The 16,343-nt window shown below is 38.5% G+C and overlaps 1 protein-coding gene across 3 annotated transcripts in view; it reads right to left on the bottom strand.

Annotated features, from left to right (window-relative positions):
- The window catches only part of DPP10 (dipeptidyl peptidase like 10), a gene marked incomplete at both ends in the record, with an annotated part of 501,348 nt that overhangs the window by 139,420 nt on the left and 345,585 nt on the right, over positions 1 to 16,343 (bottom strand). For all 3 annotated transcript variants that reach the window (XM_084265745.1, XM_084265746.1, XM_084265744.1), the window contains one exon: positions 10,043 to 10,137. In XM_084265745.1, coding sequence (XP_084121871.1) covers positions 10,043 to 10,137 — 95 coding nt within the window. The remainder of the gene's footprint in view (positions 1 to 10,042; positions 10,138 to 16,343) is intronic.

Raw genomic sequence — 16,343 nt, 5'->3', positions numbered from 1 at the left:
AGGTACACAAACCAGAATTCAAAAACTGATACATTCAGGTAGCTAAGGAGTTATTAAAAAAATAGTGAAAAAGCTAATCTTCCAATAAACTGAGAAGATGTTATGTTCTGATATACAGTTTAAACTCAGGTTCCTAGAAAATATAATTGGAATCAAGCTATCCAAAATAATCAAAGGGAATAAACCCAACAGTTTTGAAGATAAGCTGTGTACTTGCTTGATGCAAGAGCATGACAGTATCAAAAGGTAAAAGATAAATCTACAATCTTGAGGAAAGAAAAAAAAAAAAACCCAACACAACCCACCCTTAAAACATCCTTTTGTAACTTCAAAGCATTCAGAACAGATTTCTACTGTGCTCAAACCAGCTTTTATGAACTAACCATCTTTAAGCTGAGACTATGTTAATTTATGAGTAATATTCCCTTTTCTTGGCACATCACTGAAAACATTTTTACATGTGAAACTTCTCTGCTTTTGAGCTGTTTATTAATTATTGCCCTGCTACCTCAGTCTCCAGCAATATATAACCCAGGCAGCTTTCCAAGTTCATTCTCAGGGAGTGTGATGCTCACCATTTCATGCATTTAGTAAGAAGCTTCAGTCACTGATTATGCCACCACAAAAGTAACTATGCACTTAATGCAAACACCTGAGTAGATCAGCTGCAAGCTATTGGCAGCTCAAGGCTACACCAGCACAAGTTACTCCCATATCCTATTTCCATGCATAGAGTCCTGTGGATTTGGGATTCAAAATAACTGAAATACTACTAAGGATGATCTTGTTCAGTCAGGCTGCCCTCATCTGCAAAAATTCTGTTTGCCTCCAGATATGCCTCACACAGGGAGTACCAGCAATGCCAGTAAGCTATAAGCTCTCAATTGCAGGTACTGGTTTTGGCAAAACAGTTTTCTGCTTATTGGAATAATGGCATTACTCTCGTAAAAAGGAGTGTACAGCTGTTTCATAATTTTTAATGTTTCACTTAAGAAACAAGAAAATAAAAATTAGACCAGTAGAAATTACGTGTTCACTGCCAAATGTGATAGCAATGCTGATATCTCTAAATTATCATAAAAGCATAATCAATGAATTTTTAAAGTTGGATTTATATTCAATCATTTAGGGAAATGTATATATACTTATAATAGAATTGCAGAGAGATTTAAGTGACTTAAAGTGACTTAAATTTCCTTAAAATTCTGTTTTGGCGTTTTTTTTTGTGAAGACTAAACAATTTTTGCAATAACTTCAGAAACTGTCTACTTGCATGTATAGAAAGCTGCCCATCTAGATCAACAACAGAAAAAAAAAACTCACATGACATTTCTTCTGCCTAATATTGCAAGGAAACAGAATCAGTGAGTTCGTTCAAATGAAATACAGGTATTGGATCTTCCCCATAATCATCAATAACAGATGCCTGACTCCACGACTAAGGGCATAAAGTCAGCTGGCGATGGGCTTCAAAGAAAATTTTGGTCACTGCTGTAGGAGGTGAGACGTATGCCACTCAAGGCCTTGGGAGGCTGTCTATTGGGACATTCACTACAGGGATTAGCTATATTTATTCATTAAAAAGAAGTTTGCAAAGATTTTGACCCTAAGGGTTTGTTCTCTTCTCAGGAGACTATATTTTTGAGTTTTATAGCAAGTGTTGAAAAGATATCATATTAGAAACATTGGGAATTACAAAACCTCAAGTGTCTTGTTATCAAAAACCTGGAGGATGCTGGTTCCGCTATCATGCCTGCATATCTGCAACTTTTCAAGCTTCTTGCTTTGTCAGGAGCTGCTAAGCCTTCCTTCGTTCAGGAAGACAACTGAATGCTGCCCCTTATGACTATGCCTCTATGGTTTATCTGTGCTTGATCTATAAGAAATGTAGCTCTGGACAAATAAGCTCTGAAACAGGGAGAAATACAGCTGGCTAATTAGGCGTGGTCCCTGGATGCAGAAGTAGGGCTGGTTTCCCTCTGCATCACTGCACAGGATCAGCTAGTTAGGAGACTGGAGGCAATTCAGCACAGTGCTGCACTGAGGGCTCCAACTATAACCTTACTGCCTTCCACAACAGAGGAAAGGCAGAAGGAAAAAGGGGAAGTCATTTCCTTATGTCCCTACTCTTTGTCAGTTCTACCTAGCCACATCAAGACTTAAAATCTGTATGAAATCATTTTGACTAGATAAATTGTTGTTCCTGAATTAGTTGCATTTCACACTCCTGTACAATTCTGAGCTAAAAAGATGCTTTTAAAACACCTGTACACCATCTTCCCTTCTTAATTCACAAATCTGTCATCCATCATTCCTGTACTGCTGGATTTGACATCATTTCGCTTCTTCCAACATGAAAGAATGAGCCTGTATAATTAGATCTAAGCATATTAAACATTGCATTTCTAGCTTTCTTTGAAACACCTCACGTGATAAGAGTTTTAATTCTCCTCCTGACAGTGATGCATGATGTGACGATCCCAGGGACAAGCAATGACTGCTAGTCTCACTGTCACCAAAGATCCCAAGGGCAGGAACCAAATGGAGGCGAAAGGACACAGAGCATTCTAACAGCCTTTTGCCCTTCAGCTTTCCAGCTGAAGCTTTCCTTCTTTCATCCACATTCCAAATGTCTCGATAAACACAGTTTTGCATGGGAAAAAAACAAGATGAGAACAGCTTGTGACAGTAAGAAAGAGTGAAAGCAAAAGAAAAAAAACAATTCTGCAACAAATAAATATAAGGGACACCCTCCTGACTCATACAGAACTGAATTATCTTCCAACTTCCCATACAGATGATTAAAATGGGAAACAAATCTCCAATGAACTATATATTCTAAAGTTTGGCTTCCAGTCTCAATATTTTGCATTGATTATTTTTTCTGTTGTTGTTTTGCATTTTATGGGTGTTTTGCTGTTAACAGTAATGCCTGTTATGATTGTGTTTTAGAGATGGTTTAGGTTGGGTTTAGATTGTGAATCCTCAGCAAGGACCCCTCAGTATAAGCTCCCTTTTATCCCTCCTGCTTTCTTACAGTCTTATTCAGAGTTATTGATGTACTGGATACTCCAACTCTGCTCTATTCTTTCATCTACTCTAAAATGTTGGCTTTGCTATTTTCATAGATTTTAACTGCTATAACATTTAAAGCAGTGCCTTATTTGTAGTTTTTCCAAAATATGCCATAAAGCAGACAGATGGAAGCTACCTGTAATATAGTCTAGCTGAGAGCTGTAAGAATATATCCTTACCATCTGTGAAATACTTTATAGTACTCTTTTCATAGTTTCAGTTGGATAGTTTTAAGTGAAATAATACATCACAGTTAAAACCGATTAGAGGGAAAATTCACTTTTGTGGAGTTTATTTATTTTTTGATTTTTCTTCCTCTACTTTTACCCCTCCTTCTCTTTCAGTTTCTTGTACTTCTACTTTTCCCAGAAATAAATGTCTTCCAAACTCCTATTATTATCCTTCTCCAATTATTGTTTAGTGCTTACTTTACACACATTTAGGCTTGAAAATATTTTGTTATTCATTGAGGGTAAAATATTTCAAGACTTCTAGAATGCTACTTTAAAGCCTGGTTGCAATACTACTGTTTAGGAAACCATCCATCTCTCTAGATCACATTCCAAATCTGTATCAGAATTTTAACTTAATGGTATAACTGAACAGCAAGGTATGTGAGTTCATTAGGACATCGAGATACTTGAGTTTGTCCAGAGAAGGGCTACAAGGCTAGTGAAGGGTTTGGAAGACAAATCTTATGAGGAGCAGCTGAGGGAGTTGGGATTGTTTATTTTAGAGAAAAGGAGACTGAGGGGAGACCTCATAGCTCTCTACAACTACATGCAAGGAGGTTAGAGAGAGGTGGGGGTTGGTCTCTTCTCCCTGGTAGCTAGCTACAGGACAAAGGGAAATAGTCTTAAATTGCATCAGAGAAAGTTAGGAAAAAATTCCTTACTGAAAGGGTTGTCAGGTATTGGACCAGACTGCCTACGGAGGTGGTTGACTCACCATCCCTGGAGGTGCTTAGAAGAAGAGTAGATATTATACTTGGTGAATGGTCTAGTGTTGGACCTAGTAGAGCTGGATAGATGGTTGGACTCAATGATCTTGAAGGTCTTTTCCAACAGTAACTAGCAAATGTAGTCAGCTCAATTTATCAGACAGGTGCTGACCAAATAGCAATGTGTAAGAGGAATCAGATGGAACAGAATTACACTAGCTGGAAAATAAGAAGGTATTTGGCATGGAGCCACTTCCTCTGGTGGTACCAACAATCAAGGGAAAAATGGCATTTTCCATCCATTACCACTGTTGTGACTGAAAGGAGAAAATGGAGCAGGGGGAAGCTAGGTGAGCAGCTGAGAATGAAGCTTAGCAATAGAGCAACCCTCGTAGCAGTAAAAACAGGGGAGGGGTGGATTGTTATTACGAAAACACACAATAATTAGAATGTTGAAAAATGGGTTTCCAAGGTTACATTTCTTAATGCATTATTTCTTGTGTCACCAAATTCTGCAAACCCACTAGAAACTCTTCATGCAGTTCCAAGGTACCTTCACACATGTGAGGAGGTGACTGTAGCTTGCAAGATAGGAACGAGCAGACCTGTGCAGCCCACAGGAGCCTTGTACCGTTTCCCCCTAGTAGAAAATAACCTCTAACCAATAAACCATAAAAGTTTCTCACCACCACTGCCCATCTTTAGTATAGTTAATCCTTAACTATTTTCTATATCAAGGAATGTTCTTATCAGGACTGTTACTTAGAGGGATCCCACACAGCTTCCCTAACTTGACAGTCTGGAGTGTGTTCCCCTGCATTTTGTGTGTTGAAACCTCTTTTGCTTGGCCAAAAACCAATAGCCACCACCAAACCCCAGTGACTGCAGACTCTTCCATCTGTCAGGCTTTCCCATCTCTATGCACAGTGGTGCACTGCAACAATAAACCCAAACTCATAAAAACCTCTCTACTGAAAAGGTTTTGCTGAGGGGGTTGTTTAACATTCAGGGGATCATGGGAGAGGAGAGATAATGTTGCAGTGTTCAGAACCACCTATTTACAACATGCTTGGGTCATTAAAATGTCCAGCATTGCAACAATTACTAATATTTATGTGGTTATATAATGTTCTTTAATGTATTTACCATTATTCACCCTTCCATTAATCTCTTACGCACGGCTCTTATAAACATGTAAAACTACTCTTGCAATTAAATCCATATTAATCAACAAAGGAAATATAATTGCATTAAGAGTTTTCTGTCAAAAGAGGAAGAGGGTGTGGTGAGGGGGAACACAACTCCCCCTCCCCCCCCAAAAAAAAGAAACCACCAAGCAGGGCTGTTGATGAGCAACACTCTGTGAAGCAGCACAAAGCTGTCCCCGCAAAAGCTCTGCTCGGACTGGAGCTCTCGTCGGCTGCTTTTGGCTGCAAGACCTCCACAGGGTTTTTACAGCTGGGCTGACACAGCCTAATCATGATTCATGAGCCAAGACTACTCCGGCTCTGCTCACCCTTCTGACGCCATCCCCTCATTAGCAGGCAGCAAGAAGTAATCCTTCTCTCTCCATCCGTGTGTAAAAAATGGCCCACAGTAATACAACAACACAGCATACTCCAGGGTATGCTCCTGGCAAGCCCCTGGAAACAGTTTTGCAACCTAGGGAGATTTGTTTGCTGTGCAGTTTCCCCTTGAGGTGTGGAAAGGCGCCGAAATCAAGGGGCAGAGCAAGTCAGGAAGAGCTGGGTTTTAGAAGAGTCCAAAGCACACAGTTGGTGGGATGCTGTTGTAAATACAAGACCCTATTCTAGAGTTTCCAAACTGAACACAATTACATTTGTGTCGTCAGGCGCTGCAAGCAAATCAATAGCCTCTTACTTGATAATTCAAAATCTATCCCACCATCTACACCCACAAGGCTTAGGGAGTCATGCTAGATTCATCCCTCATGCAGATCCCAGACCGGGTGTCTGTTAGGGTGTATACATGGTATCCGAATTATTTTGCATACATCCACCACAAAAGCAGTGAACTGAGGGCCAGCAGCTAACAGTCTTACCACTTGCATAACTGCTGCAGCTTTTTTTAACAGGAAGAAATGAAGGTAAAATTTCTAAATGTTTCTTTCACAGGATTCAATAGATTTGGCAAGTATCATAAAAGAACATGCAGCCCCTGCACACACTCTCACTCATCTCCATGTTTTCTTTCTTCATTTTGGTTTGGGCTTAAGGACTGTAAAACAGACTAGAGAGGCTGAGCTAGAAGCAGGATAAGGGACCAGATGGACAACCACCCCTCAGCAAAAGAATCCGTGTAGTCCTCCATGCTCTCCTTGCCAGCTTAGCCAGATCTTGTGGCTGGGCTGGGTGTGAACCAGTAACCTGTTCTCAGTGACTTTACACAACAATTGATGGCAAAAGGAATAAATAAAGTGCTTGTTATACACTGAAATTACTTAGATAAATGTGCCATAATGTTACTTATTTTGGAACTCTAATGTGTAATAAAATAGTGCTAAATGCTGAAAAACTGGTTGGCATGTCACTTACGATTATGGTGATGGGCACCTCAGATAGATGATAGAGAACATATTGTAATCACATATCGAGGCAGCATCGCAAACATCAGGATGCCACACAGTGATTAATGTCTAGGGCTTTTTTTGGCTCCATTTAATAGAAGACTTGCTCTGCCTCCAGCTGTTAACATTTATATGCCGCTGGCTCAGAATGTTAACTATTTATTGGACAGCTTAAACAGGATGAACTACACAAATACATTCAAAGGACAAATATGTATTAGAAAATGTCTTTAAATTATGATATCCAGAGATGCTAACAGACATTTGTTGTGCTTTACAAGCTACACTTTTCACTTCTTACTGCACTTGTTATCCATAATATTGCTTTGCTGCTGGTTTAATTATATAAATGCCAGATAGTTTTACTAATTGATTGTAGAGAAGGATTCCATTTGAAAAGGACAAATAAAGTGCAGTAATTCCTTCTACTTCTGAATAACACCTCATGAAACTAAGAAAAAATACTTCAGGAACTTTGGATAGATACATCCCTATTGAAGAGAAATGGGCATCCTAGAATGACAAAACACCAGCCGTTCTTCTTTCCAAGTACATATTTTAAAAGGTATTTTAAAGGGTTGAAATCTTTTATACATTTAGCATCATATAACTATAGAATCATAGAATCTCCTGCATTGGAAGGGACCTATAAGTGTCATTGAGTCCAGCTCCTGGCCCCACACAGGGCCAGCCAAGTCACAGCATGGATTTGAGTGCATTGTACAGATGCTTCTTGAACTCAGCTAAACTCGGTGCTGTGACCGCTTCCCTGGGGAGCCTGTTTTTAAACAGGCTGGGAAGCTTGCTTTTAAAAAACCTGCAGTCTCCTTTTTCGCTGATACACATACATATTAAAGCACAGCAGCTCTTCAGTAGGGTTATCTGACTTTTAGACAGTAAGGACCACCAAGAAGGATAAAGGAAATGTACTTCAGACAAAAATGGCCGTCTCCAAGATGCGTGAGAAGAGCTGGTGATTTGCACACAGTGGAAGATGCCCCAGGGCCTTAGTCATGAGGAAAAAAGCAAAGATCTTCTGAGTTGCTGGTTCAAATAGAACCCAATCAGTAATGACAAAGAGTCATTACTAGCCCCTTGCCTCTGCACAATGAGTTTATCATGGCAGTTCAATTTTCAATGGGCAATTATCAACATTACTAAGAAAAACCTGCCACTTCTGTGGGCTGCTTGAACAGAGAGGCAAACAGGAGAAGGGACGCAGATTGAAAGCAGACTAATAACTCCCATCGAAAGGTGACTCTTCCATGACTAAAACCCTTTGATAGGGAAGAATGAGGGAACTTGCACTGCCACTGACTGTGTTGGATCTGTGCTGTATTTTTTATTAATACAAGACATCTCTGCAGAGTCATTAAACCAGCACCATTCTAATTATGCACCAGTGATTAAGCAGATGTGACATTGAGCGAGGAAAATGTTTGATTAAGGATCCAGGTGTCTAACTTTGGAAGAGTACATTTAGCAGTTTAAATTTGGGGACAGTGGAGCTTAGAAGAACAGGACAGCTTTTGATTTCAGCCATATAGTTTGCCTCCATAACTTTATGGGACCACTGGCCACCTTGTCAACAGACAGTCTTCTGCTCTGCCTTCAGCTTTTTATTCCACTTCCATATGAATAATCACTGCTGGAATTCACTTCGGTTACTTCTAACACTTTTAGGTTTTGACTGTGTACTGAGAGGAGCTTTGCAGGAAAAAAACACTCATGTTTTTAATTGTCTCTGTTCAGTACATAATTGATAAATGGTTCCTTGAATATTATCCATTTTGGATCAGCTTCTCACATTTCTAATTAAGAGTAGATATCTACACTCTCCGGCTGTGTGACTTAAGGATAAATCAGTTCCATAAAACGCACAGAGATGAGCAATTTTGTGAAAATAGGCAACGCTCGCAGTGTGAAGCAGCCTGTCCATACTGATCCATCATTACTTGGCAAGACTGATTTAGCACAATGGCCTGAATAGCTTGTCATGCTGCCATTAGATTTGACATCGCATGAGCCAAATACTTGCAGCCAAAAGCGTATGAATTTGTCTGTGAGGAAACTCAACTCTTATCATTACAGTCAAGTCCTATAGCCAGGGATGTCCAAGCAGCTGCTTGCATTCAAGCTACACATTAAAGGCGATACATAGGCCTCCACAGCTAATCCTCTCCTTAGCCAGCCAGCTCACACACACGCTCAGATAAAAAGAAAAAAGGTTCTGCAATACTTTGTCATTTGTACTTTACAGAAATTCACCTTTTCACCCACTTTTAATTGTGTCTGCCAACCTTTTTAGGGCTAAGATGTATCCTGAGGAACATCCCAACATATGGAAAGGTGCAGTTTACAGAAAGGAAGCTTCACACACACGTCCTTAAAATACAGTTCTCTCCTCCCTTCTCTTTCATCCTTACATGGACCTAGGAAGTCAGCGTAAAGTTCCTTGTCCTGAACTTCTTTCTACTCTCCTCTTTCTTGTTCAAGGAGTTGGAAGAAAAGGTCACCAGGAGCTTTGTGCTTTGAAAGGAGGAATCTGTATCAGCAAAGGCCAGGAAAAGACCAGGAATAAAATCAGCCTTTGCCAAAGCCCGCTGATGAAAATGAGTCATCCTTTTGGGTCTGCAGGTGCAGGATTTTACTAAATTAAAAGAACAGGGATTAACAATAACAGCCAGTGGTCTGTATGGAGGCAAGATTGACAAGTCAGGCATTTATGCTGCAAGCCCCTGATAAAAGAGAATGACGGGGTAGTGTGTAAGTGGTATCACTGAGAATAACAGCGCCAAGAAAAGCAAAAGAAAATGTAGACCAAGGCATTAAAGCATTTCTTAGCAATTACTGCTAGTCAGAAATATATGCAACCCCCTCATGTATATACTGTTTACTAGTCAAGAGGTAATGCCCAACCATCTAGTTTGCCATTAAAGCACAGAGGAACAAGTAAAACAGAGATTAACATGACTAGTAAATACATTTTTCTTTGCATATTTAATTGTTTAAAGGAAAATCTCCCTATGATTTTGGAACACTTTTCCTCTTTTCTAATTGTGAAAAGCTCTCACCAGTTGAATAGCATTCCCCCATTTCATTAAATCTCTTATTGTAATAGACATCAGGTAGATTCACCAGTGCACATGCCAGATATAATCCTTCAAATGGACTGAGGAAAGCATGGACTACAGCCAACAACATATCCTCCAAAATCTCAGTTATTTACATGTAGGTTGAATATAACAACAAACAACTTCAGCCAGAAATCGTTCACTGGCAGAGAAATGGATTATACTTTCCATTTATATATATTCTAGCCTGGGCTATCAACATATTTTCTGTAACCTTTAAATACTGTACTTTCTGACTCCTGTTGCAGGAAAAAAATGTTAGCAGACTTCCAGCTAAAAGATAAGTAAATAATCTATATTACTTACAAAAGTTGTATTTTCCAATAATAATGTCGTTGTATTTGTTTCTACATTCAGTTCAACAACATGTCCATTCCTGTTTTTATACACCACTGATGTATCTGCAACAACAAAGGCATTAACAGTTAGTAAACACGTTGAGTATTTAATACAAAATCTGTAGAGAAAACCAGCATGTCAAAGCCCTAGAATATCTTAATTACAATATACAAGCAAGACTGAGAGAAGAATTGCACTCATCTAGCTTTGTTAGTTTGCTTCAAGAGCTTCAAAACCACCAGTGATTCTATGATTTATGCCCCATACCATGTTCATCTCGTTTAAAAACATGACTTCATTAAAATGGAAGCATTTTCTGTGGCAAAAACATCTCCAATGGGATTGCTGTGAAGGAAGTAACATCTTGGATGTAAAACTGCTCTAATCTAGATAGCACTTTAAGATCAAACCATAGTCATAATGGAAGGGACCATACAGCAAAGTTGGCAGGTTTTTTGGCTGGAAGCAAAACAACCATTTTGCTGGACACCATATTTACATATCCCCTTACAAGTGACTCTAGCAAAACTTCTGTACTATTCAGCACCTCTGATAAGTGGAGCAACAAAGATACATACTATATCAGAAGACATTCCATGTCCTGTGTGATTAGTGCTGCACCACAGAATACCAGATTGTGACATTAGCTGAATTTTAGCAAAGAAGGGGTAAATCTAAATAGGTCAATTTGTAGAACATTTAAAACATTGCAGGATGATTTATTTTTTTCTTCTAACACTTATTTCATTTATAAAAGAATCATAATCAACTAGAAGAGAAAAAAAATACAAAATTAATTGTGATTCTTATGAAAAGGGCTTTTTATCTGTTTGTATCAATGCCTGCAAAATTACCAAGAAATACATAATAACTACATAAGCCTTGATTTTTTTAAAAAACAAAGGTTCCAAATTTCTCACTAGTTCTAATAAGATTAGATTGAGTGCTGATTCTTTCATGTTATTAAAAACCCATGTAAGAGATTTATATTTCATCAAATGAAATTATTTTGGTATAAAAATGTAGAAGGCATAAGGAAAGTTCGAAATTAAGCCTAAAGGAAACACAAAAGAACTTTACTAATCCTCAGTAATGTCTGAGAAATTCATTACAGATCCCTGAATTTTATGAAGTGGGAAGTAAACACGACTGAAGAAAAAGGTTTTGCTATCATAAAAAATATGCTTCGCTTATTCAGAAAAATGTAGCTGTATTTTAATAGACTCCATGGAAGCTCCAGATATACAACACCAGTGAATGTCCTCTGGTATGTTCTGTAAAATTAATGAAGCCTCATTTGAAGAGCTTAGTTATTTTAGGATCACGGCTTGGAAGTGGGGAGGGATTGATGGAGGTTAGGACAGGATTACTGGAGCTGTTGTTTAGGAAGGAAAATTAGATTGTGAAGTGTGGAATTAATAACAACTTCTTATGAAGACAAAGATTTCAAATATTCATTTTGAATAAAAAGGGATAACACTTGGTAAAAAGTTATTTTGGTTTCAGGTTACGGGCTAATACAGAACATTACAACCTCTGCAACGTCTTTCCAGGTTTTTTGCATGTATTCTTTCAGGTACCCTAGCACTGCAAATCCCCAGTGATGCTGTATCACAGTGCAAAGCAACATTATAGACAAAATAAAGCTGTCTGGCCAAAGAGCTCTCTGCAATTATGAGTAAACCTGAGCATGAGGAATGGAACATATAACCCAGAGACATCAACCAGCTGTCTACAACTAGCTCCACTCATTTGTCCTGCTTGAATGGTACTCTGAAGAATGCCTTTTTGTCTGTAGGTGAGACTAATGTGCCAGGCAAATCCAGACAGCAGAATCAGAATGTAACTCCTCCCCAGTTATCTACCCTTCTACATGCCACATACATTTGGCCAACAGGATTTACAGCATCATGCCTCATTAACTAATCCTACCAAAAACATTTCACCCAAATAAAGAATTTTCCCTTAAAATTGCTACCAGGACCCTGAGGAAAATACACAGTCTAGGGCTCTCTTGCAAGTCACACACATAATGTGAAACAGCATTTGGAATAGCAAATACTGTGAATGACATAAATTAAAGCCCTTGTTCTCAAGTTAGAAGAAAATAAGACTCAGAGTTAGACCTCTTCAAAAGGCAGAATTTACTGGACAGGAATTCTGCCTCTCACTGAACCTGGGCTTTCATCTCTATATTGGACTCTGTGGTTAACTTCTGAAGTGCATAAATTAAATGTATGCTTGCAAAATGTATGGAGATTCTCAGATATTATATTGCATCAAAATGCCATGCAAGCGCTGAGCATAAATACAGGCTTTAAAAGTAATCACATTAATAAATGGAAGCCTCATTCCAATCAATAGCTTGTCAGGTTGGATAATGTGACAGTTGGTCACACAACGTAACAATGATTTTTTCACTGACAGCTCAAATGTAAATAAGAGCCATAAGCATACATTTGTTTTGACATTTTTGTTACCAAAGGTCAAAAAGTTTACATAAGAAAATAGTACCTAGTCCTTAACACTGTCCATTTACACAACTGGCTTATTCTGTTTGTTATCTTGGTGTCTGCACCACAAAGGAGTTCAGGGATCCCTGACACTGCAGACAGTTCCTACTTCGAAGACATTCTCATTTACTTTGAAACAAAGAGTAGCAGCATGTAAAAACCTCTTGGATTGAGCAAAGGGAAATGTGAGTTAGCCTCTGTAAAGAAAACGTGTTAGCAAGTCACCAGCCCTGGAAAATGTGCACAAAAGTCTTTAAAAGAACTTATAGAAAATTTCCTACTTGTGATAGTTTTCACATATCTGAAAACTTTGGAAGCTCTGGAACATTGGATAAGTGATAAATTTATTCTGTGCTACAAAAACATGAAGACAGAAAAACAAGGCTCTGTACATAAGTTATCCTGACATCAGTCCCAAATAAAATCCTAGCACAATAAACCCAGGATTCTTCCTATAAAATACTGGCTAGCACTGTAATTAATACCTGATAGCTTTTCAAGGAACGTACATTTTGTTAAATGAGGTTTGACAGGGTAATGTTTGACAGAGGCAATTATGCTGAAACTGTACTACTGGATTTTCTTCAAGGTATTTGATTCATTTTATGACATCACAATTCCAAAACTTACATTATAAAGAATTAATGGGAGGCACATTAGGAGGATTAAAAATAGCATCACTAAGAAAAAAGAGAAAGACAGGGTACTCCTACCAAGTGATGTGTCTCATCAGGTTAATTGATCATTATTGTAGATGGGAGACTGGAATTAAAGAGCAGTGATGGAAAGAAAAAGCGTACACACCTCTGTGGACCAAACCTGCTTCTGAACAGGTTCTCTTTGGCTTTCATAAAGTATGAAACATTGAATAAAATATTACATGAAAACAAACTCGAAAACCAAAACTCTTCTGTGATTATTGCAGCACCATAATTTCACCTGAATAACTAACATAAATAATATACCTTCTTACAAAACTATGTTAGCTGTAGAACCAAATTTAATGTATTTTATCATTTTGAGGCTAAATGTCCAAATTCTTATACTACTGTATGTTTTTAAAAGTAAATCTTTTCATCATATGCTCTACCTCTAGCCAAAGAATATGGAACAGATGTTCTGATGAAATGATCAGGACATACAATTTATATCACAGTTTTCTTGTATATATCAATACCATAAATACAGCCCTCAATGAGGCAATTATTATATAAATACGGCATCATAATGATCTTAGTTGTTTTTAAAATGAAAGGACTTCATATGAATAGTTTCAGTAAGGCCATAGGGTCAATACTGGTTAAGGTTCTGCTTTCATAAAGAATGAAAAGTGGGTAAGTGTTGTTTGAAGGAGATGTACCTCCATCCTATGCATGTCCCAATACATATTCTTCTAGGGAATATCAAAATACAGACAAAATATCATAAGATAGAAAGAAATCAATGTGAACTTTTTTGGTTTTCCAAGTAATGCAACACCCATCAATTCTGCAATAACTTCTTTATCCTCATTTAACACTGCCATATCCTAAATGCTACATAATTCATTTGCAGCACTTACTGTTCCTGAACTAGCTTCACACAGCATCACGTATGTTCATCTCATCTAAAAAATTTCAGGCCCTCTTAAATTCTCCAGAAAATGCATGTATTATTTGGGGGTAAAATTGGACTAGGTCCCATCCTTGATTACATCCCCATCACTGAAAATCTAGCCTTGAATTCTGCTAGGGTAGGAATTCAGCCCAGGGTCTATATGGCCTTTAACGATTTAGCTCTCTGAAAGCAGGACACTGAATGGTGGTGATATATTCAATGAGTAAGTATAGCTCTGTTTTCACATGTCACTGAACTTAAGCAACTCATCCTGCAATTTAAATTATACAGATGGAGTTGAAAGGGCAAATTTCCAGATACGTTACAGCAAACCTAAGCTGTCACTAAACCTCCATACTCCAAACACTTAAAAACTTACTACTGTTTTGAGCCAGCTTCTATTATTGTCACTCAGAATGACTGTATGAGAAGTGGCAGCTAGACTGCAAATGCTTTGCCAAAAACCAATCTATTTATTTCAGTTGTGTGACATTAATCCACTGAGATGTTTCTTTACTCTCTTTCACTAGTGCTTCCCAAAGGAACGTTAATTGCTCTTTCACCAACATGAAAAGCAAGATTTACTTACAGAGAGACACTGCTCCCTACCTCACAAGGATACAATTAGTGTTAAGGAGAGCAACTATTTCCTCAGAAACCAACCTTTTCCTTGTTTGCAGATGCACAAGTCTGCTCTGTTAGGAACTTTATATCATATCAGTTTCTTGCTCCAAAGAATTAGAAAAGCCAAGACAATACAAAAGGTAATAGATAAAGAAGATACACAAGGAGCTGAAGTGATTTGCTGCTGGTCACACAGCCCATCAATATCACACTGAGGAACTCAAGTCTCTTGATTTTTAGTCCAGAGCCCTATTCACTTTCACCTTAATATTGATCAACTTTTTAGTAGCTGGGAGTTTTCTTGGTTTATTGGTGGTACTGCATATTCAGACCTGTACATGACACAAAAAGCTCGAGGCTACTTAGCACTTCCTCCCTGACATCCCCCTCCCTAGTCACTCTAAGAGAATCCCTGTGTGCTGTAAGCTGTTGACACATTTATTAACTGCATATTTCAGCTGTAAGTGTCAAGAGGAAGCTAGTCATGTCATACATGTGAATGAACAGAGGTGATGTGACGTGTTGTCATTTCTGTAGGTCCCTAAGCCTGGGATATTACAAGAGATCCCAGACCAATAGAGAGATGAGACATGACCAGTTAACAAAGTATAATAGTCAGCAGAGTTGTACTTGGAAAGATCCCATACCTTCAGGAACAAGTGGGCATTCCCTCATGAAGCATAAAAGCAGGAACCCTGCCCTGGATGGACTCTGAGAATTTATAAAAACTTAAAGTGGCAGCTTAGGCTCCCTCAAGCCCCAGGAGCTGGGAGATTCCTGAATCTGAACCTTGAAATATTCTGTGTGTGCTTCATCAAGATAATACGAGTGAGTTTTTAAGTTGTGAATTTTAACCTGAGAATGCACATTAGTTTTTCCTCTAACCTTTAAGAGTCATCACAGAAATCCAAGCTTCTCATAAAACGAGAAGCTGCCTCGTTTGCAAATCCATATTGCCACCATGCTCACTGAGATTAGCTCGAATAGTCTTGCAGGTGCTGTGTGACAAGGAGTAACAGGATCAATGACAGTCTTTATGGGGAACCCCCCCCCTACTTCCTATTAAATCCACAATACTCTTAATGTAAGTTTTGTTTGCCAAAGCGAAGTACTTTGGTAGAATATTTGCTAAGCTTTTATTATTTGTTGATAATAAGGTTTATTTCATGGTGACTCCTGAGCTAAATTTGTGTTTATCCATCAATTTCTGGGAGACATGCTGAGCCAAACTTGCTAGGACCTGGCTCAACAGCAGTTTAGAATTTACTGATACCGACAGTGAACAGTTTGAAGGAAAAACTGATTTATAGAGAAGGTACACACACCATAGACAGCTAATGGCTGGCTAATCTGTACATAGGACTGTAAATCTTAGCCTGGGCTAGTTACCTAAAGGAGCCCAGAAGTAGGCACTGGCACTCTGTAAGTGCTCACATCCTACCCACCCCTCACAACTGACAAGCATTACAGAAATCCGATGGGCTTTTCCCCACTTTACTTTCCCTGTTCTCAAGATACTACAGAACCAACACCCA

This window comes from Gallinula chloropus, assembly GCF_964237585.1.
Source record: "Gallinula chloropus genome assembly, chromosome: 5".
Lineage (NCBI taxonomy): Eukaryota > Metazoa > Chordata > Aves > Gruiformes > Rallidae > Gallinula > Gallinula chloropus.
Note: the sequence above shows the minus strand (reverse complement) of the source record. Positions and strands in the feature narration are given on the sequence as shown.